The 23,247-nt window shown below is 35.2% G+C and overlaps 4 protein-coding genes across 7 annotated transcripts in view; 2 read left to right on the forward strand and 2 right to left on the reverse strand.

The window, feature by feature from the left end:
• The window catches only part of LOC125841355 (uncharacterized), a 225,423-nt gene that overhangs the window by 136,903 nt on the left and 65,273 nt on the right, over positions 1 to 23,247 (reverse strand). The gene's annotated exons all lie outside the window — the stretch shown is intronic.
• Positions 547 to 6,798, forward strand: LOC125841338 (cellulose synthase-like protein D2). Of its 3 annotated transcripts, none has more exons than XM_049520446.1 (4): positions 547 to 675; positions 2,174 to 3,066; positions 3,855 to 4,662; positions 4,799 to 6,798. In XM_049520446.1, the coding sequence occupies exons 2-4, from the start codon at positions 2,210 to 2,212 to the stop codon at positions 6,545 to 6,547; spliced, it is 3,414 nt and encodes a 1,137-aa protein (XP_049376403.1). In that variant the 5' UTR covers positions 547 to 675; positions 2,174 to 2,209; the 3' UTR covers positions 6,548 to 6,798. The 3 variants fall into 3 exon arrangements, with proteins under 3 accessions (XP_049376403.1, XP_049376404.1, XP_049376402.1); XM_049520447.1 differs by lacking the exon at positions 547 to 675 and adding an exon at positions 857 to 1,541; XM_049520445.1 differs by lacking the exon at positions 547 to 675 and having other exon boundaries at positions 857 to 3,066.
• LOC125841352 (bZIP transcription factor 16-like) lies at positions 8,673 to 22,195 on the reverse strand. 2 transcript variants are annotated; one of them, XM_049520464.1, is made up of 13 exons: positions 21,784 to 22,195; positions 20,632 to 20,744; positions 20,327 to 20,383; positions 20,157 to 20,231; positions 17,625 to 17,714; positions 17,473 to 17,532; positions 17,204 to 17,373; positions 14,962 to 15,016; positions 12,868 to 12,904; positions 12,499 to 12,776; positions 11,666 to 11,743; positions 11,466 to 11,591; positions 8,673 to 9,184 (listed from the first exon to the last, which is right to left on the reverse strand). In XM_049520464.1, exons 2-13 carry the CDS (start codon positions 20,704 to 20,706, stop codon positions 9,080 to 9,082), a joined length of 1,206 nt encoding a protein of 401 aa, XP_049376421.1. In that variant the 5' UTR covers positions 20,707 to 20,744; positions 21,784 to 22,195; the 3' UTR covers positions 8,673 to 9,079. The 2 variants fall into 2 exon arrangements, with proteins under 2 accessions (XP_049376421.1, XP_049376422.1); XM_049520465.1 differs by having other exon boundaries at positions 20,632 to 20,713; positions 21,784 to 22,115.
• Positions 9,175 to 11,298, forward strand: LOC125841356 (uncharacterized). The gene has a single exon (XM_049520470.1). It carries the CDS (start codon positions 9,726 to 9,728, stop codon positions 10,401 to 10,403), a length of 678 nt encoding a protein of 225 aa, XP_049376427.1. The 5' UTR covers positions 9,175 to 9,725; the 3' UTR covers positions 10,404 to 11,298.

The raw sequence follows: 23,247 nt of genomic DNA on the forward strand, positions 1-23,247 counted from the left end.
AACAAATGTAAACGGAGTAGTTTTTTTTTTTTAATAACTGTTTCATATTAAACATTTTAATTTTTTTTTATTATTATTATTATTTTATTTTCAATTTACTAATTGTTCTCCACTTCTCCTTACTGGTTCCAGTTGTAGAGATTGTGAAAATATCTCATGACCCCCTAAATTCCCATTAATTACTTTTAGAACCCCAAAACTTCCTCTTTCTCCCTCTCTACCCCCTTACCCCCCTCCCCCACTCCCCCCCTAAAAAAAAGTGTTCTTTCTTCCTTCCCCAAATTCAGCAAGAAAGTAAAAGCTTCATATGAACATCTTTAATAGCCATTAAAGTTCACATTTTCTTCATAAATTGCCTAATAAAATCTTAATAATAAATACATGCACAGTAAGTAAAAAAAATATAACATTTCCTATTTTCTTGAAATTCTTAAGCAACCAAAAAAGGAAAATGTTTTTTTCATGTCCTAAAAAAAGGAGACTTATTTATTCACTCTGTTACTTTATATACACACAAAGTTCTTGAAACCTTTGAATATTTTAGATATTGTGTTCTTTTTTGGGTGTCATAAGCATAACTTGCTGCTATTTGGTAAAAAAATGAGTCTTTAAATCTTTTTATTGATAAAGTTTGAATCTTTCTCATCTGGGGTTCTTCTTTTTTTCAATTTTGAGGTTGGTAACTGTTAAATAAAGCACTTTTTTTTTTCTTCTTACTGATAATACCATGTCAAAAATTGAGTCTTTAAATATTTACTTTGTAAAGTTTGACTCTTCTCATTTGGGGTTCTTCTTTTTTTCAATTCTGAGGTTGGTAACTGTTAAAGAAAGAACTTACTTTTTTTCTACTGATAATACCAATTACCAAGTTTTAAAAAAGACTCAATTTTTGTCATGTTTGAGACTTGAGGAGAAACATTGAAAGAGAAAGAGAGAGGAAAATGGTTTAAGGGTGTTAGTTGTTAATTTTGGATAATTAAGACTTGAGTCTAGTTGTAACATTTTGATACGACCCCATGAAAACTTTTCTTAATATTATAATTGTTTTGTTGTAGTTTCTGTTCTGTTACTATTTTTTGTAAGCTGTTTGTTTCTTGTACTTCTGTTATGCGGACCTTCCCCAGACCCCACTGGAGTTATAGTGGATTTGTTGTTGTTGTAATTTGTGATGTTTGTATACATGTATCTTTGTGCTGCTGCATGTTGTTGAGAATCTTGAATTTTTTTAATTAATTAGTAGTTGCCTTGAATGTTTCTTACAGGCCTTTTGGTAGGTAGATTATTTAGTATTATAAGTATATTGTAAGATTTTGTTGGAATTGTTTATATAGTTTTTGGACAAGGAGTGGAGGTCCATATCTCTCCACTTATGCATGTCAAAATATAGTTTAGATGTATTATCAATTGATTTGTATTGGAAGACCATTTGAATGTCTATTTGAACTGCTATCTCCTTTTGAAAAACCTCTGTCCTTACTTGGATATGGTGTAGGAAACTCTTGATCCTTTGTTCTTGCTGTGTACCTCATCAAGGCTAATAGGTACTTTTCCCTGTGTGATTCTGGTTGTATTTTATACTTTTCTTTTGTGTTTTGGATGTATGTTGCTCGGACTCTTCAAAAATACTGACGGATAGGTGTCGGAGTCTCCAAAAGTACTGCATCTTTTGGAGGATCCGACACGTGCATAGCAGTATTTTTCGAGAGTCCGAGCAATATAAATGGATAAAAGGTGCAATCTTTAACGAATTGAAAACGTAGTAGGCCTTGGGAAATTAAGGAAGTGGAAGAGGGTTGTGTCATAATTTTACCTTTTGCTGTGGGGAGGCCGGTGCACTAAGCTCCCACTATGAGCGGTGTCGGACCACAATGGTCTATTGTACAAAGCCTTACCCTGCTCGAACCCAGGACCTCTAGGTCACATGGCAACAACTTTACTAGTTACGCTAAGGCTCCTTGCAATTTTACTTTTCACTGTTCTAGTGACCTGCAAATGATATTTTGGTTCTTTCCAACTCTTCTTTTTTGTTGTTTCAAATGGAAGTGTTAATTATGCATACTTATAGCTAGCTGAGATCTTGAGACATGAGCCTTTCAGATGTTGTATTAATTGTGTATACTTTCCATCTAGCTAAAAAAATTCTGTTTTCTTCATTGGCCTTTTGCATTTTCAGGTTCTGGTGAGATCTTGTTGCTCAATATTTAGCTAAATGGCTGGAAGATCCTTCAAACCTTCAGACTCGCAACAAGGTAAGCCTCCGGGCGTGACCTTTGCAAGGAGGACTTCATCTGGTCGCTATGTGAACTTGTCTAGGGACTCCCTGGATAGTGAGATCAGTGGTTTAGAGTTTGCAAACTACATGGTGCATATGCCTCCGACACCTGATAATCAACCTTTCGATCCTTCCATTTCACAGAGGGTTGAAGAGCAGTATGTGTCGAATTCCTTGTTTAGTGGTGGATATAACAGTGCTACTCGTGCACATTTGATGGATAAGGTGATTGATTCGGAAGCAAATCATCCTCAGATGGCTGGTACTAAAGGGTCTTCTTGTGCTATTCAAGGTTGTGATGGAAAGGTCATGAGTGATGGCAGGGGTGATGATATCCTCCCTTGCGAATGTGATTTCAAAATTTGTCGGGATTGTTATATTGATGCAGTCAAAATCGGAGATGGGATGTGTCCCGGTTGTAAAGAGCCATACAAGAACACTGATTTAGCTGAGAATGATGTGGATCCCTCTAGACAACCTTTGTCATTGCATTCAAATGTTGGGATGTCTAAAAATGAAAGGATGTTGTCGTTGATGCGATCAGCTAATAAGTCGGCCTTAATAAGGAGCGAGTCAGGGTTGATGAGGAGTCAAACAGGAGATTTTGATCATAATAGATGGTTATTTGAGACTAAAGGAACATATGGATATGGGAATGCTATATGGCCAAAGGATGAAGTATTTGGAAATGACGAAGATGATAACATTGGTGAGCATTCTGAACTTCTCAACAAGCCTTGGAGGCCACTTACGCGTAAGCTGAAGATACCTGCTGCAGTACTCAGCCCATACCGGTAATTTCTTGTTCCAAGTAGTTTCAATGACTATTTTTGACTATATTAGACGAATAACTTTAAATCTAACGGCATAGTGCCTTAATCTTCTAACTTTAACGAAATAACAAATATAAAAACAATCATATCATATTTCCTAACTGCAAATTCTTCTATTAACTTTGATCAATCTAAAATAACTTGTAGGGGACATATCATTTACCTTGGCAAATTCTGCTTAATGTGTTTTTCGTAATCCAAATTCGATATCACCATCTAATGACATTACCCATCAATGCCATTTTTGGTGTGTTGTAAATTTAGTTTTTTAACGCTTAGCATGCAGCTATGCAATAGCTGAGTCAGAATTTTCACTAAGAGAACTCAAAATATAAAGAAGTAAACACAGGAAGAAGCCAAGGGGATTCAACAACTGATATATATTCATAAAAGATAATTGTGACCTTGTACATACAATGTAATTTTCTGGTGAATGGGGCTTGGGTGAACCCCTTTGCTCCCCCTAGCTCCGCGCCTATTAGCTTGTTTGACAGACTAGATCCAATTATTCTGCCTTTTCCAACTACGTTTGCATACTACTATGCTCTAGGTTGATTGTCCAATGCTTAATGGTCTCGTATTAGGTCTGTGATCGTTTACCTAATAGTAGGATTGAATGACTTCGATGTTCAATCTGTTCATGGTGCTTATATCTCAAAATATACATTAATAGTAGTATCATTTTTGTTGTTATTTTCAAGATGTTTGAGACTTTGAGAAACTGTCCTGACATATCTTTCATTTTACAGGCTTTTGATTTTAATTCGTGTTGTTGTACTTGGATTATTTCTTCAATGGAGGATCAGCCATCCCAACAATGATGCTATATGGCTGTGGTATATGTCCATAGTCTGTGAGATTTGGTTTGCAATTTCATGGCTGCTTGATCAGCTTCCAAAGTTATGTCCAGTCAATCGTGCTACCGATCTTACTGTCTTAAAAGAAAAGTTTGAAACTCCGACCTCAACCAATCCCACTGGAAAATCTGATCTTCCGGGAATGGATATATTTGTTTCTACAGCAGATCCAGAGAAAGAGCCGCCACTCGTTACAGCAAACACAATACTATCTATTCTTGCTGCTGATTACCCTGTTGAAAAACTTTCTTGCTATGTATCTGATGATGGAGGTGCTCTTTTGACTTTTGAAGCAATGGCAGAAGCTGCAAGTTTTGCCAACATTTGGGTCCCATTTTGTCGTAAACATGATATTGAACCGAGGAACCCGGATAGTTACTTCAGCTTGAAGAAAGATCCTTACAAGAACAAAGTACGTCAAGATTTCGTCAAGGATCGTAGACGTGTGAAGCGCGAATATGATGAATTTAAGGTTCGAACCAATGGCCTTACTGATTCTATTCGCCGGCGTTCTGATGCCTACAATGCTCGAGAGGAAATTAAGGCTTTGAAGCTTCAGAGAGAGAGAGCTGGAGATGAACCTTTGGAACCTATCAAGATAACTAAGGCCACTTGGATGGCAGATGGAACTCACTGGCCCGGAACTTGGATGGTAGCTTCTCCCGAGCACTCTCGGGGTGATCATGCAGGAATCATACAGGTATCGATCATGCTTGTTCGTAGCATCTAATTGCATCCAGAGGCGGAGCTAGGATTTTTAGTTTATATGTTTTATATACTCCCTCCATTTCAATTATTAGATTGCTTTTACATTTTGGTTTCCTTATGAACTGTAGGTGATGTTAAAACCTCCAAGTGATGAAGCCTTGCATGGTGCGACAGCTGATAGCAGTATGATTGATTTTACGGAAGTTGATATTCGGCTCCCCATGCTGGTGTATGTTTCTCGTGAGAAGCGTCCTGGCTATGATCACAACAAGAAGGCTGGAGCTATGAATGCATTGGTCCGAGCATCAGCTGTCATGTCCAATGGCCCTTTCATTCTAAACCTTGACTGTGATCACTACATCTACAACTCAGAGGCAATAAGGGAGGGCATGTGTTTTATGATGGACCGGGGTGGGGATCGTCTTTGTTATGTCCAGTTCCCTCAGCGGTTTGAGGGGATTGATCCCAATGATCGGTATGCAAATCACAATACTGTTTTCTTTGATGTTAATATGCGTGCACTGGATGGACTTCAGGGTCCTTTTTATGTGGGCACCGGTTGCCTCTTCCGCCGGACTGCTCTGTATGGTTTTGATCCCCCACGAGCAAAGGACCGCCACCCTGATTGCTGCAGTTGTTGCTTTGGGAGGGGTAAGAGTAAGGCCATTGTTGCTGACGAAACGAGGGGACTTAGAATGGGAGACATTGATGATGAGGATATGGATCTTGCTTTGTTTCCTAAAAGATTTGGAAACTCTAGTGTCCTCATTGATTCAATCCCGGTGGCTGAATTCCAAGGTAGACCGCTCGCTGATCACCCTTCTGTAAAGTATGGACGACCTCCCGGTGCACTAACTATTCCAAGAGAACTTCTTGATGCTTCCACTGTTGCTGAAGCAGTCAGTGTCATTTCGTGTTGGTATGAAGACAAAACTGAATGGGGCAATCGAGTTGGATGGATTTACGGATCTGTTACTGAAGATGTGGTAACAGGATACAGGATGCATAATAGAGGTTGGAAATCGATATACTGTGTGACAAAAAGAGATGCATTCCGTGGCACTGCACCAATCAATCTCACTGATAGGCTTCACCAAGTCCTACGATGGGCTACTGGTTCGGTTGAGATCTTCTTCTCACGCAATAACGCCTTTCTTGCTAGTCCAAAGATGAAAATTTTACAACGGATTGCTTACCTCAACGTTGGCATTTACCCGTTCACTTCAATATTCCTGATTGTCTACTGCTTCCTCCCAGCACTCTCACTTTTCTCCGGTCAATTCATTGTTCAGAGCCTTAATGTCACATTTCTCGTGTACCTCCTTGTCATCTCATTAACTCTCTGCATTCTAGCTTTGCTCGAGATCAAGTGGTCTGGCATTGCTTTGGAAGATTGGTGGCGTAATGAGCAGTTTTGGTTAATCGGAGGCACGAGTGCACATCTTGCAGCTGTGTTTCAAGGTCTACTAAAAGTGGTTGCTGGCATTGAAATTTCATTCACTCTGACATCAAAATCATCCGGTGATGAAAATGACGATGCATTTGCTGATCTCTACGTCATCAAATGGACATCATTGATGATTCCTCCTATAACAATCATGATGGTTAACTTAGTTGCGATAGCAGTTGGCTTCAGCAGAACTATATACAGCACAATACCACAATGGAGCCGTCTGTTAGGAGGCGTTTTCTTCAGCTTTTGGGTGTTGGCTCATCTCTATCCTTTCGCGAAAGGACTAATGGGACGAAGAGGAAGAACACCAACCATCGTGTTCGTTTGGTCCGGGCTCATTGCCATCACCATTTCCCTCCTTTGGGTTGCAATTAACCCCCCTGCAGGTAACACTGAAATTGGAGGTTCATTTCAGTTCCCTTGACAACTTTTCTATAATGGCATAGTAACAAACTATGAAGGTACATACGAACTTTCATCGAATACAGTTTTCTGCAGAATTCTATATGTATCTATGAGATCGAGTATGGAATTTTGTTTACTCAATTAGACTTATTCCACAATGAATTTCAAAATTATTCTTTTAGTTATCTTTTCTTGATTTCTATTCTTTGATATATGGAGAAAAGTGGACAAAGGGAATTGATTGTTATGTAATCAGAACCTCAAATTGCAGTAGTGAAATTGATTCTTTTTAATTATCCTTTGTATTTTTTTTTTGTTTTATTTGAAGTTTTTCGAATCTACGTAAACATGAAATGCTTGTCAGAGAGAGTCAAAGTAAACAAACGTGACCATTATATGTCATTCACATTTTTAAATGGTACTCCCTCTGGCTCAGAATTTTCAATAAGGAGGTTCAAAATCTGAAAAAATAGATACACAAAGTAGTCGAAGGGGGTTCGACATCTACTATATATACCTAACAAATTATTTTAACCATGTATTAATAATATAATTTTCTGTCGAAGGGGGTTCGGATGGACCCCCTGTAAGGTGGCTCCACATCCCTCCATCCTATTCTATGTGGCACTTTTCAGATTTCAAGATTTAAACAAGTCTATTTTTTACCATAATTTTTCCATAGATCTTTTAAACATTTTGAATTGTCAATTATTGTGACTTATAATACTTTTTACGTAATTTACAAATATATAAATTTCATTTCAAAAAAATTGAAGATTCCATGCGCAAGTTCCCGATCAAACTTAAATTATTTGACTCTCGAAAAACAAAAAAATGTCACATAAATTGAGACAGAGGGAGTAATAAATGTCATTAACAACATTTGATCAAACAGCTAGAATAAATTGCAAATATGTTGCCAAATACAAAATTATTGAGTGGAAACTGTTGTCATTAAGGCAATGAAATATTTTAGTCAAATCATTTAAATGCTGCTATTAATGAAATACATAATTAATTTTTTTGACCAAATTAATAGCACTTGAAAACTGCCATATAAAACTATTAATTATAAAATTAAGGGAAAAGGGCCTGATATACCCCTCAATTTTGTCATTTGGAGCTGATGTGCCCCTCGTTATGAAAGTGGCTCATATATACCTTTACCGTTATACAAACGGCTCACATATACCCCTACAGTTACAAAATGAGCTCACATATACCCTTTATTTAATGGAAGTGAAAAAGTTAGTTTTAAATTTATATTTTTGACTTTTAATTTTCTTAAAAATTATTTAGGGGTATATATGATTCTTCTAGCAAAGTTCAAGGTATATTTTAATCTTTTTTAACATAAATTATTTTTTGACTTCTTTTATTATAATTATTTGAGTTTCTTATTCTTATTTTATTTTTTTTCTTTCATTCCTTAGTGTAAAGAAAAAAATTTAAAACTATTTTTTTGTGGCCATATTATAATTTAAAATTTTATTTTTTTGGTCTATATTGTAATTTAATNTTACAAATATATAAATTTCATTTCAAAAAAATTGAAGATTCCATGCGCAAGTTCCTGATCAAACTTAAATTATTTGACTCTCGAAAAATAAAAAATGACATAAATTAAGATAGAGGAAGTAATAAATGTCATTAACAACATTTGACCAAACAGCTAGAATAAATTGCAAATATGTTGCCAAATACAAAATTGTTGAGTGGAAAATGTTGTCATTAAGGCAATGAAATATTTTAGTCAAATCATTTGAATGTTACCATTAATGAAATACATAATTAAATTTTTTGACCAAATTAATAGCACTTGAAAACTGCCATATAAAACTATTGATTATAAAATTAATTCTTTTGATCATTCGTCCTAATTGACCATTTTGTGTCTTACCTGTAACACATCACGTAGAACACATGCATTTACCTGTTCAATTTTATACAAATTTAAATGTCTACTTGTATATCCTAACGTTGGAAAGCATAGATACCAACTAAAGCAAAGTTAAAATGCCACTGTATTATGTCAATATGAGAAATACTACAAAAGGGTTTAAATAAAAACAAATTGAAATCGGCTTCCGCATTTCTTCATTTAAGCTCATATCATCAACATCATGCTAAATACATTGTATCAATACTTGTTAATATTGTTGTACCTAATGACAGGATGAATTCAAATACAACCAAAATCCACAATAATCATACAAACATCTATGAAGAAACTTTCTTCACTCCTGTCACCTTACTCAATATTAGTAAATACAAATTTGAGAATTTTTTTAGGAACACCTCCCTGCTGGATACAAAATAATGCGACGATCACATTCTCTACATATCATCCAGGTTTCTCGACCATAAAAGATTGGCCCGACAGAGAAACGATGGACTACATTAGGCATATTACAGATCCTGATACTAAAAAAGGTGAGCTTTTCGCGAATTATAAACTACCTTAAATTAAACCTTTTCTTTTACAAAGTTTGTTAGGTTAAACTCCTAATCATCAATCCACATAAATGCAGCTAGTACTTCATTGACCACCCTACTGGGACTCGGTTTGTGAAGAATGTTGGGCATTTTTGCCTGGAAGATGGTCCTCTCGACCAGTTCTTGGATCATCTTCCCCCGGAACTTCCCCAAGCCTCTCCTGCAAAATCAAATCCGATGACTCATAGCATTAGAAAAGAACCCTATAACAACTAGGCCTCAATTTCAAACAAGTTGGTGTTGGCTAAATAAATCTTTACTGGCCAAGTCGCTCCATTTAAGCTCATCTCCGTCTGATATATTATAAATATCCTCATTCTTTTCTACACTCATAATGCTATTTTATAAAATACAAGACAGAAAGAAGAGAAGCTGGAAAAAATAAAAACAAACTTCAATAATTAAAGGGTGATAAGACACACAACTTCTTAAAGAATTTCAGAGACTCCCCCAGATTGGTTTCGTAATACTAAGCTCCTTTTTAGTTTACAATATTACATTTTGCTCTCTTGTTTTAATTTCTTTGTAATAATTCTTAACCTATCCATAATAAATGTAAAAGTATTGTGCTTGACCAGTTTGCCTTTTTTAAATAAACCTTCCGTTTAATTAATTTTTTGAACATCTTTTTTTTCTTCTTAAATTCGTTTAGAACAAATAACATAAAGGTTATCTCTGAGTTGCTGCTTCTTCATCCAACAATGAATAGATACTATTCACTTGAATACAACACTGATGCGATCCCTTCTAATGATACCATCCACTGTCATACTTATTGGTGCAGAACGCAAGTCGCATCCTTCAACGAATATATTCCGATGTCTCAATCAGGAGTACTAGGGATCTTTAATAGGGTGTTTAATGTTCATGTACCAGACAACATGAGTTATCGTCTTTCAGAAAGTGGAACTATCGTAGCCAACACTTACTGTCGCCAATGTGGAAAGATGATAGGGTGGAAATTTATTACAGTCCAAGAACCGGACATGTATGTTAGAGAAGGAAAATTCTGTATGAGACTGGACAAGCTTACTTTTTCGAATCACATACCATTGCTTCGTTCAATTGAGGAAAAAAATTTCCAAGCTAATGAGGGAAATGCTGATCAAGATGGAGACTCTACTGATCAAGACGGAGACACAACTGATCAAGATGCTACTGATCAAGATGGAGACCCAGCTGATCAAGATTTAGCCACTAATGAGCAAAATGCTGATAAAGATGGAGACGCTAATGAACAGGTTCCTAAAGAACAAGAAGTGGGCGCTACTGAGCAAAATGTTAATCAAGATGGAGGTGCTAATGAGCAAAATGCTGATCAACATGGAGGCGATAATCAACAGAATCATGATCAAGACGGAGGCGCTCCAATGAACTGAATGAAGATGTAGAGCAACTAGGTGATGGACCAACTAATGAAGAAAATGAAGACATTGATACTCTGCTTATACAAAATGCTATAATTCATAATTATGTGATATTCTATTTTGAGATTGCACTACATATTATTACTTCAGGTTGGAATAAACCAATTTGAGACTACCGTTCTGTATATCATCATGTAGAGTCCTATTTGGCATGAGTAATGAGTTTTCCTTCACCACAGTACGTCTATTCTGAAGATGTAAGCCTCTCAAGTATCAACAAAAGGATCTTGACTTCTTATAAAAAACAAAAAATAAATGTAAAGGCAATTATTGTGGTATTCTAAACGGAGAAGGACTGGAAATGGGTGATGAGTAGAAAATTGATCAAAATCGTGATGGGCAGCTATCATAGACGTATCAAAACCAATACCCCTCAGAGTCAAATCCATGACGGAAGTTTTATGCACAAATGGATTTTAATCATTTCTTATATTTTTATTTCATTGATATGCCTGATGCTGTTTATGGAAGAGATGTATAGGGAAAGGGACAGCGGACAGCAACAACACATTCATACAGGATTAATTGAACTGGAAGATGGTTTGATTATAACCCCTGAGGCCTCATAAGCATGACATATAATGCCATGTAGTCAGTCAAGGAATCATCAACATCCACTCGAATATCCCATGATTTCAAGGACAAACACAAAACCAATAGCAACAGGAACAAACAACCTTTGTAATTTTAGTTTAGCAGAAGAGAAGATATTCATTTAAGGATTATTTTCAATCAAATTTCTACCATTTCCTTCTCATTTTTATTCTAAAGGAATTTAAGAAAAAAAATATGTTTACAAAATTAATTAAACAAGAGGTGTATATTGAAAAGGATTAGTTAGTCAACTCACAACTTTTTATACATTACTTATAAATAGGATATAAGAATTGTTATAAAGAAATCAAAACAAGGAAGGAAAACGAAATGTTGTAAACTACAAGGATGGTTAGTTTATGCAGTCAAACCTTGAGGGAGGTCTTTAAAATTATCCCTATTAAGGGTAGAGGAAAATACCTTAAGAGATGCATTCTGAGCAAGAAGATGCTCGTACTCACTCCTGATACGATTCACTTCAGCTCTAAGAGAGGCATTTTCTTCCTTCAAAACTTCAGCACGCTGTGCAAGTTCATCACACTCTGCCTGGTTCCCAAAGACAAAGTGGAGTCAGGGTTGATCAACATTAACAAAGGAAACCACTGAAGGATAATTTATACCTGCTTTCTTAACCTAGATCGACGAGCAGATTCCCTGTTAGACTGCTTTCTTTTCTGCCTCTTAAGCTCCCTTTCATCCTGAACTCGATTGAAAAGAAAAGATCATCAATGACAATGCATTAAAACATCCAGAAAGAGAAGAAACACCAAGTTAAAAGAGATACATCCTCATTTGGAAAGGAAGAAAAACATTAGTTTGACAGAAATGACATCAGAAAAATCAGATGATCTGCTAATATGTGCAGTCCCCCTTTCAAAACATACAAGACTGGTAGGTGCTCAGCACTATGTGTACAGCAAGGGTTACACCTCATTAGAAGCCTATTTACTCTGCAACTTAGACAAAAAATGGAATTTTGATGCTGGGATCTTTGGTGGAAACATGTATTATTTAGTAGATAGTACCAAGACTTGTTTTTGTTCAGCATATAATGGCGGAAGCAAAATACGTAATAAAATTCATGGAAATCTTGGCCCCTGGTTTTCTCTTCCAACTCTGTATCCTAACTCAGTACAAACAATCCCAGGCAAATATGTCTGCATTAATATTAAGGCATTAGTGATAACAAAATAAATACAGTGCAAATAAAATGATCCCAGAAGTTTGCTTTGATGCCTATATTGAACATTAAGTCCATTCTTCTCTCATGTAACCAGAACACATGCTCTTTACATGTGTTTTATTTGGCTGTACATCACAGAATATTTACATATGTCAATTCAGCTACAAGATACTTGTTTTCACAATTCAATGTACAGAATCTGATACACCGAGTGCTAAATCACAATAATGAATAAAATTTTCTTAACAAATGGAGACACCAAAAGGATACCTGAATCCACATCTGTGATTGGACGCTATCTCGTGATCCAGCAGTAACTAACCCTCCAGCAACTGAAACAGGTACCTTTCCATGCATTGCAGGAATAGACGATGAAGTGGCAGCACCCCAGTAATCCATACCAATATTCAAGTTGGTAGTGGGGCCAGGAATACCTCCAGCCCCAGCAGCTGACACGATAGCCATAGTTTGGTTAATCATCGAATGAGGAGTACCAGCCCCTCCATTCTGGGAACCATGTGCAGCATCGCCATTTTGAGATGTGTCAGCTGTAGAAAAGACAACATAGTACTTTTCCGTCAACTATATTCATTGCCAAAAAAGTAATCAGATATTCAAAGCAAATTCACATCACCAGACCTGAATCCTGCCTGCCTCCTGAATTCATTGGTGACTCCTAAGCAAAATCAAGACGACAAATAATCAGATGTAGTATAAATAGAGAGGTATTTTTCTTTCCACTCCTGTTTTCTTTCCATTGGAATTAGAATCAGTCATCAACCACACCCTAATTAAATTGACTGCAGATACATTCTCCCACTGAAAAATAGAATAGCTCGGCTAATACCCTGGTATTTAATCTTCATTGAAATTAATTACAATCAGGCACAGATTACAGCTTTAATTAAGTTCCTCTCTCCTATCTTCTCTTCCCAGTCCACTCATAATTGGTATTTTATACCCTTTGAAACTAAAGTACAACTACTACTAAACTTAGGCATTCTTGGCTGTGGTTGGGGAGAAGTGATAGGGGTTGGCTGGGAGTTGGGGTTTTCAGGAGTGTGTTTTTAAAGTTCATTTTAGCTTTCTTTTATTTTTCAAAATTTTCTAACAAAACAAAGAACGGGCTGATAAAAAAACTAAAATACTAATATAATCAAAGAAGGATTCATATCATTATAAATACAGAGATATTAGAATTTTTCCTCACTCAAAAGTTTTAATTCTTTTCGAAAACAATCAACATAATTACCACCTATTTAAGAGATATTTGTCGCTCTAATTAATAGGTTGGTACTTCGATCTTCGTCTCACTAAATCTAATATGATTCCATCTTTGAGAAGGTAACCATAGTTAATTAATTTAAAGCTGAAAATTTAGCTTCTTTCATTTCTCTCTGTGAAGATTTTGGTGCTTATTATAAGATTGCATCTTCTCATGCTAACATATTTTGATGAGTTCAATTATATGTCTCAATCAACTTTGAGTTTCAATTAACTTAACCTAAGTTATTTCCCTTACTTATTTTTCACTCCCTTCTATAGTGTGAATTATTCAACTTTTCATATATATCTCAACCGACTATGCCCTTCAACTGGAGAAGCAAGAGGGATTCATACAACAACAAATAGAGCAATGAATTTGCACCATTTACTAAGGTTTTGGACTTCTTCCCTTGGATATTTAGTGCATTTTAATTAATAGGGCAGTTGAAATATTGAGAACAATATATTGTTTTTATCTTTTTTGTGTTGATATTGATTAGGATTATGCACTTGGACATCTATTTGAGTAGTTCTTTCACCATATCTTATCATAAACTTTATGATATCTTTTTTTTTTGAACTTGGTAAGGTTGTATTATATCACAAAACAGTACATGGGTTGTACTGACATAAACTTTATGATATCTCTATCAGCTTGTTTAGTCTTATAACACTTCTTGTACAGAAATCTTAGCTCCAACTTAGCTCCATATGCATGGGGAAGCCTTCGTTGTTTTCCAACCAAAACAGGTCATTATTACATCAGTCATATCACATGTGTGTTTATTTGCATCTTTTTTTCCTTTTGACATCTATTATGTATTTCAAAAAAAAATAAAAATTCAATTTCCTAATGAAATTAGATTCCTTCCACAATTATCCTATAAAACATGGTGATGAGTTTATTTTTACTCTATTTTCTCCTCTAACTGAACAATAAATAACTTAATGCTTTGGAAGAGAACACCAAACGCATGTTGTGTTTGGCTTTGGTATCAACGGGATACCGCCCACCTCCTACCAACAGCAGGTACTAGGTAACCCTGTCCACCAAGGCTAGGACAGATGGAAGAAATCCCCTAGTGTTTTTTTGTCTCTTCATTGACCACTACGCCATACCCTTGGGTTTGGTTTTGATATTTATTTGTAAGTTAAATAAATAAATATTTTAAATTATGTATTCTGTTAAAAGCTTATTCGTTTTAGATCTAAATTTATAATAATTCTAGGGCTACACATGCGAGGGACGTGACGTAGAGACTATATATATATATATATACACACATATACACACATGCACATAACTATGACTTCATTGAAAATTGTATAAAGCACATACAAGGCTGAAGCGAATTCTTTAAGATGGAAATTAATTTACAAATATTATACTTTCCATAAACAGGAAATAAGAACTATACTCTATCATATAATTATTGAAATAAACCAAATACATCATACAATACCCACATTTTGAGAATGAGCATCACTTCCTTCACTTGACCCTTCACTTCCACTCTCGGCACTGCAAGTCCAACATTGGCAAAGGTCTTAAGCCTCATGAACTGATACAGGTGGTATTTAAGCTTGACAACTTTAAAAAATTTAAGCAGAAACACATTCTCATGTGAATAGAAAATATAATTATTAGAAACAACATAATTAACTATCTGATATTGTGAAATATTATTGTACTCAACCCAACCAATAAGTATATATTCCTGGACAGCAAGTATCTTGCCCAGAAAAAGCTTAAAACATATTGGTGGACCATTAGGAAGGAAAAGAATCTGAGATGCTCTGAAGACAAGGATAGTCGTAGTCCAATTGAGAAGATTAAGATGAACTCCCCTATTGTTATTTCATTTTTGGTGTAAAGAAGAATTCCCATTGCCTACAGAATCTATCCTAGAGATTTTGAATCTTTGTAAGTTGTATAGGACAGCAATTTGTCAGTTTCCTCTTCTGTATAAATGGTATTTGCACAGCCATTTGTGCACTAGCATATAAAATCATCCCCAAAAATAAAAGACTAATCTTGACCATAGATGGAAGGGCGTCGAAGGACATGGATTAAGGTAGAAGATTAGTAGGTAGCAGTGTGTTGTCTTGCAGTCCGTTCACATCAGTTGTCATAGTATTGCTCTGGTAGGTATTGTTTTGTTGTAGATTTTGTATTGTTTTGTTGTTTTCGTCACTATCTGTTGTTCTTGTACTTATTTTTCCTGGACTGCTTTGGACTATTTTTCCTTGAGCAGAGGTTCTATAGGAAACAACCTCTTAACCTCTAAGGTAGGGTAAGGCCTGCATACACTCTACCTTCCCTAGACCTCACTTTGTGAGACTACATTGGGTATGCTGTTGTTGTATCAAAACAGTATGTACCAGAAAAAAGTGCATGAGGAGAAGATCTCTCCAACCCAATCAGAACCATACTCTTATCTAACAACTTGTTTATAACACTGATTATCCCAAACAAATCTTAAGGCAGTCACGAAGTGCCAACAGTAAGCTAAATTAGGAAAAAAGGAGCATGACTTGCAAAGTTACAGTCATCAAAGGACTAGAATCCACTCAATGGGAAATGCACACTGAGCTGGCCACACAAAACAAAGAAGTCTCATTTGGCTTGGTTAACATTATTCAATTTATAAAAGTTACAGCAAGAAGTTGAGCTAAATTTTTTTTTTGAGAAATTACCAATTTGTATATATTTATCAATACATCACCTACGTTGTGCTGAAACCATATTTACAAGTGAAAAAGAAGAACAAACTGCTTCATCAGCCTAACAAAAAAACAAGGGTGTCTATCATTGAAGCAGTATCTTCATGAGCTAATGTTGATTGAGCAGAAAAAACAATAAGGCAATTGGGTCGTACGTGCCCATTTAATAACCAATCTTTTGCTTATACTTATATTTCAATATCCCGAGACTTTCATATTATGCACTGTTGTTGGTTAACATCAAAGTCGCTGGTCAGTTATTGAGCAAGGGTAATAGAGATCCTAGATAATGATCTCTGTAATTTATCCTCTTTCTTGCCACAACTATGCAGAACTACCATGTCTAGAAAGTTTAAGATACTTTTGGAGTGTCACTGAAGGTGAGAAGAATGGTGATAATCTTCTGTTCCATGAAGCATATCATTCTTTCTATCTTCATGGCTAAGTTGCTCGGACTCTTCACTTCCAGTGCCGCACCGGTGTTGACACGACATGGGTGTGAGTTTGGGATCCGTACCCAATTTGGTCAACCAATTTTGGGTACCACTACCAAAATCGACAGAGAAATTCCAGACAGATTCAATGATATTTGTAATTAAAACCAAAGCTAAGGTGAAACTGGAAATAATTGAATACATTGTGTATAGTAATTACTATGTCACTCCTTTTCCTTTTATCTCCTTTCAGGATTCTCCTCCAATCAATATTTCTCCTCAAGTTTTCCACAAAATATCATATAATTTTGGTTTTACAACTCTATTTGTAGATATTTGAATTATTTTTCGTTGAATCCCCGCACTCATATCAATACCTGGATCCATATCCCCAACTCTTAAAATTTAGATCCACACCCGTATCGTAACCCCGCACCCGAGTCCAAGCAACTTAGCTTCATGTTCTGGAGTTCTTCCTCCAACTATAAACCAGTCACACCCACATCTTTCTTTATGATCACATGAAACATTCAGTTGAGAGAGCACGATACCTTTTAGAATAGACTCCATTTGCAGATGCTCCAGGTGTCTTACCAGGTCCGTTATTCTTCCCAGTGATCATATTCAAACTACCCAAGCTTCCCCTAGATCTCTTAATCGGCAATTTTTCCTTTCCCTCAGATGACTTACCATCCACTTCAACATTACCAGAGTTATTAACCTGCACAAGAAAAAATGAACAAAGCAGTATAAGAACAGGATACTTAAAGCATAGATTACATGGACAACGTTGTTTAGCACATTCAGCATAGATACTCACTGAAGCTTCAGCGACACCATTTGGAGAAGGCATTGCAAAAGGACTGAAGGGGAAAGATCCCTGATCAATTAGGAAAATATCCATTTCTGGTTAGCAAAATAAAAAATGAGATGCACAGAGTAAGACATAGGACTCGGGCTACAAGATTATACCGGAGCAATAGATGGATGAGCATATATACCACCATGGGGATACATTGCAACGTATGGATGTGGTGGAGTACCATAGGGTGGCATAAATTGCTGAAATAACAGCCAGCAGAAATTGTTAAAGATAGATGACAGCAACTTGTCAGAGTAGAATATTCGCGAGTAAAAATAGAACCAAAAACTAGACCAAGGCAATATAAACCACAAAATAATTGCTGATTAGAAATAATTCTTAAAACACAAAAACAATATTTTGGTACTATTATCCATATCAGAATTATCTGTGCACTTTAACAAACCATGGAGATGAAGTCAAAAATAAATCAGCAAATTATTGTACAGAAATATGCTAAACTTATTCATCTAGATTTCAGAAGGAAAATTGAGAAACTTCAACGAGGACTTGAAATGAAAGCCTCAATTGCTTTTGTTCTTAGTAATGCAATATGCAATATTGCAGTCTGGAACAAATTTGTTTTCTTCTGTTAGTTAACCATATTAACATTTCAGAAACAGTGGAGACTACACAAAGAACCATTTGAGCGAGACTATACCAAGTCTCCTTGTTTTCTTGATAATTTGGGACCAGGGCACTGTACTAAAATCAAATTAATCTTTACTCTTATCACTAACAGGCAAGATGAAACCCCAAGAACAAATTACCTATGTTGCTTGCAGTGGCGGACGCAGGAATTTCATTCAGGGGGTTCGAATATAAGAAGTAAATTTACGAAAAGGTTGATTAAAAGGAGCGTAGTGGTGAAAGACAAGATCATTTTAACTCGTTTTGTCATGTTTCATTTAACATTTCTTCCTATTTATGTCTTGCTTCATCGAGCCTATTTAAAATCTATTGTGCTTTTGGGAAAACAAATTCAGTAGATATTTTTGAGTTGTGGCAAAACTTCTTTTCAAAAGCTGAAAACATAACTTTCTCCAAAAGCACTATTGAAAATTTTGGCCAAGCACAAATTTGATCTCTAATATTGATGAGGAAAAAATTTGAATTTATTAGTCAAACATGAAATGTTAATCTACAAAATATTTTTTTTTTGAATAAAAGGTACTCCTCATTATAACAAATTATATAAATTCTGCCAATCCCCTATTAATTTTGTTGTTTTAACGTTTTAAATATATTTATTACTAGGAGCCTATTCTTATTCTATATCCTTCGTAAAATGATATAGAATTTTTTACAAAATTTATATAATTATTATTTATGAAAAAAATCAAATGTTATATTAATTAATACTTCCTTTGTTCCAATTTATGTAACACTTTTCATTTTCTGAGAGTCAAATAGTTTAAGTTTGACCGAATATTTGCGCATAGAATTTTCAAATTTTTAAAAATGAAATTTATATATTTATAAGCTACGTAAAAATACTATAAGTCAAAATAATTTTAAAAAATCAAAATATTTAAAAGATATATGAAAAATATACGGTCAAAGATAGACTTGTTTGAATCTTGAAATTCAAAAATGTCATCAAACTTCAACACAATTTCGTATAAGCTTTCGTGATTTTAGTATGGATATTAACCTTTGTAAAATCCAAATCAAACAACCTTTTGAAAGTTAATTTGTGGGTTGGACTTTGGGAAAAGACAAAACTAAAACTTATAGCTAAAAGCTTGGGATGTGGGGAAAGACAAAATTTAAGCTAAAATTAAATAAAAGCGCGACTAGCAAGAATCGAACTTGGAACCTTGGAGTCATTCTGAACCCCCTTGACCACTGGGCTTCGCATCACAGTTGTAATGAGGGGGTTCATTTTAATATTTATACTCATAAATAATAATTTTAACCTTATATATACGATATAATTTTTTAATCGAGGGGGTTCGGGTCCCCCTCCCGTCCACCTAGGTCCGCCCCTGGTTGCTCGGACTCTTCAAAAATGTTTTTGGGTGTGTGTCGGATCATTCAAAAGTAGTATATTTTTTAAGGATCCGACACGGGTGCAATAACATTTCTAGAGAGTCCGAGCAACTTAACAAATTACCATATCATCATAGAACCAGTCATTATAAACTAATCACTGAAATATAATGAACTTAAATCATCTATTCCCTACGTTAACTCTGGTGGATCAGGGGGTATATAATTGAAGCAAGAAGCATCTTAGCTTATTTTAACTCTGGTGGATCAGGGGGTATATAATTGAAGCAAGAAACATCTAACTAAAAGAACCTACTTTACAACTTCACTGCCTGGTATGAATTTCAGTAGTAGAAAAGTAGGCTTATCAAATAGACCTAAGTAATTGAGCTAATAAATAGAGATGCTTAAGTATGAAAGCTAAAAGACAAATATCTTTCAAGAAATCGCTATAGCTCAAGCTCATAAGTATCAAAATTATATCTTAGACAGCTCTGTGTGCACCAAGTAAGTGTGATTCTTTAGTTACACACTTTTTCAATAAGAAGCCATGATTAAATTAGCCTTACATTAAGCTAGCAGATCTGATTTTTGAAGGAAACTCAAAACATCACGTGAATCAGAGCCACGCCATAGTGAAACTTGCATACCTGAACTCCCCACATATAAGGGTGCGCTTGAGGACTTGATGCCATAAACCCGTGAGGAGGCATAGGAGAATATGCCTGCATAATGATCATCAACGTCCTTTGATTACCAACAAAGAAAAATCAATAAACAAGACAAAAGGCTGAGAAACTATGCTACAGAGAAACCAAACCTGAAAGCCAGACCAATCTTGATTAACTGGGCCAGCGGTAGTAGTAGAAGTTTGCTCCTAGATAGTATCAAGAAGCAAAACACATTAGTTGGTGGTATGACTCAATCTACTCACACAAAAATACTTGTTCAGGGGAAAATTGATTTTTGTTTTTGATACGAAGTCTCTTTACTGAACACCAAGCCAATGCCAAAAGTATGTGGAAATCGTTTATATGTCTCAAACTGAGTCACCCACAGGCGTCTATCAAATTTACGAGCTACCCATTCAACATAGTATTCTCTCTTAGCACCAACAACAGTTACCTGTGAATTGGGGGGCTTTGACTCTTTTGCTTGCTTCGCCTCTTTTGGGGATTTATCCATCTCACTGCTACCCATGGCTCAACTGTACTACTTCAAAAGTTCCTCAAACCATTCTGTCATGCACATAGACCCATTTAAATCAAGAATCAGTTTTAATCACTTTCTAACTGACAAAAATTCTACACATGAAATTGTCAAAAGTAACAAAATAGACCAAAAGCACCACAGACCAACGGCTCTATAAAGCTGTCAAACATCGCCAGATAATTGGACTTAATCAGCAGTATTCACCAACCCAATAGTCCATGCAAACAAATTGCCTGTTAGCTTATTACTATCTCCTAACTTACAAATGAAAACTGAATAAAAAAAGCATAAAGTTCTAGTCCACATCCCACATACAGAATTTATGATCAATCAATCACAACTACACCTCAATCCCAATCCTCCGACCCATTGGTATCCATTTCGAATACTGGAAAGTGCTCCATCGATGTTAATTTGATTTCACATAGGCAAAGGAAGAAGATTGCAGTAAGTTCACAACAAGAAAAAGCGACCCAAAACACCCAGTAACCAATTCAACAACAAAAATAAGCTAACACACACAGAAATTAAATTAATGGTGAATTTAGTTACCAAGAAAATTATACAAAACCAATGTAAATATAGTCCTTTAGATAATGAATCAACATGCAAAATTATGCGAACAAGAATAGAAAGTGACCCAAAACACCCATTAACAACTTCAATAGATTTCGAGTTCATATCTGAACCATCCGGTGTGCTAGTTTCCTACTTGAATTATTACTAACTATTTATCAAAACACATCTCAACTATCAATTTGTTCTCATTTCCTACCTACGTACACAATGGTGATATGTCAAGTAGGAAAAATGTGTTTTTGATAAATAGTTGGTGATAATTCATGTAGAAAACTCGCAGCCCTGATAGTAAAATGCATGAAACTCCAAAAAAAGTAATACTTTATGTATATTCTTCACCATTAAATCTAAAATAATTGGTGAATTTAGCTACAGAATTCAGTAAACAAAAAAAAGAATCGACCCAAAACACCCATTAACAAATTCAACAACAAAAATAAGCTAAAAACACAACAGAAATTAAAATAATGACAGGATTCAGCTTACCATGAAAAAATATACAAAGACTGGTGAATCTGAAGAACTGGGTAAGCTTCAACTGCTATAAAACTCCAATTACAGTCAACCCCAGTTTAAAATTTAGTACCCAGCTATCTGGTTATACCTCAAAATTAGCAAAAAACAATCAAAGATTGAATTTTTCAAGATATATTAGGGATAAAAAACGACAAAAAAATCCCCAAAAATTGAAAAAGAAAAAGAAAAATAGGGATTTGTTTGTGAAATTGTCGATGTTGCTGTTCCGATGATTTGCAAGAACAGAAAGAGAAGAAATTGTGAAGTTTTTCGATTTGCTTTGTGTTTTTGCTGATTGTTTTCGTAGACTAATTTCAACGGTTCAGATTTGTGTTGTAAAAAGAACAGGTGGACTATTTTCTTAACAACACAATTAGCATTGTTAGGATGCTGGTTAGTAAAATATTAGACTAATTTGAATAGATTGTATTATTTTTCGGTTAGTTTTTTTTTTTTTTTTTTTCATTCGATTATGTATTAGATTCTCAATTAAATTCGAATAGTTCATTATAGGCTCATTCGGAAAATGACGCTCATAACAAATAAAAAATCATATGGATACACAGGGGTTTCCTGCAAGGTTGCATATATGTTTCGCACTGTTTTTTTACTAGTTGTCTTGAATTTTTTTTACTTTTTTTTTTATTTTCTATTATTACTTTGATTTGTTTTACTTGAGCCGATGATCTTTCAAAAACAACATTATAGGCCTCCAAAATAAAGTTAGTCACAAATAAGTCTATGAACCAAATTGTTGCTACTACTACGAGCTTTCCTCTCAGTCTTTAAAAGATTTAGTCTTTCCACTATGTCCTTCTTAATCTGTAACACAACTATTTCAATCTCTACATTCAAGTGCTTCAATGTAGTTCAGCTCCTAGCCTTCCAAGTGTAATAAACAATTGCTTCTCATTAAACTCCATACCGAATACATCTTAATATCATGCTTATAAATCTATACAAATTCTAATAATTAAAAAGTAGAATACATATAGAATTGTTTCAACTTTTTAGGAAATTGTTTCTTTTGCTATTGCTTTTGATCGTTGACCTACTGATCCATTGTTGATAGGTGAATAAGAAATTGCAACAACTAAAAGCTCTCAAAAAAGCAGGGACTCCAAGCTATCTAACTCAATGTAGAGGGTCGTGGCATGGTGAAGTACCTGTAGTGGCATATAACCAGTGGCGAATTTACAGCCAAAAAATAGGGCACTCGCACCCGTGGTCTCTTCGTAAAATTAGTTATTTTATATGTATATTTTTTAAAATTTTGTATAATATTATATTCTTGCACCCGTACTACAAGAAGTTTAAATGGTCCACATGGTTAAATGTTGAGCTTTTGACCTTGAGGATTAAGGATCAATTCTCACTTCAGTACATTTTACTTGGTGCACTCATATTCAAAAAATCCTAGATTCGCCTCTGCAT

This window comes from Solanum stenotomum, chromosome 10, assembly GCF_019186545.1.
Source record: "Solanum stenotomum isolate F172 chromosome 10, ASM1918654v1, whole genome shotgun sequence".
Taxonomy (NCBI): domain Eukaryota; kingdom Viridiplantae; phylum Streptophyta; class Magnoliopsida; order Solanales; family Solanaceae; genus Solanum; species Solanum stenotomum.

Coding starts and splice junctions, on each gene's coding strand:
- LOC125841338 (XM_049520446.1), top strand. CDS start 2,210: ATGGCTGGAAGATCCTTCAAACCTTCAGACTCGCAACAAGGTAAGCCT. Junction 3,067..3,854: donor GCAGTACTCAGCCCATACCG/GTAATTTCTTGT, acceptor TTCATTTTACAG/GCTTTTGATTTTAATTCGTG. Junction 4,663..4,798: donor ATCATGCAGGAATCATACAG/GTATCGATCATG, acceptor TATGAACTGTAG/GTGATGTTAAAACCTCCAAG.
- LOC125841356 (XM_049520470.1), top strand. CDS start 9,726: ATGAATAGATACTATTCACTTGAATACAACACTGATGCGATCCCTTCT.
- LOC125841352 (XM_049520464.1), bottom strand. CDS start 20,706: ATGGGTAGCAGTGAGATGGATAAATCCCCAAAAGAGGCGAAGCAAGCA. Junction 20,384..20,631: donor CAAAGCCCCCCAATTCACAG/GTAACTGTTGTT, acceptor GATACTATCTAG/GAGCAAACTTCTACTACTAC. Junction 11,592..11,665: donor GATCTAGGTTAAGAAAGCAG/GTATAAATTATC, acceptor TTTGGGAACCAG/GCAGAGTGTGATGAACTTGC.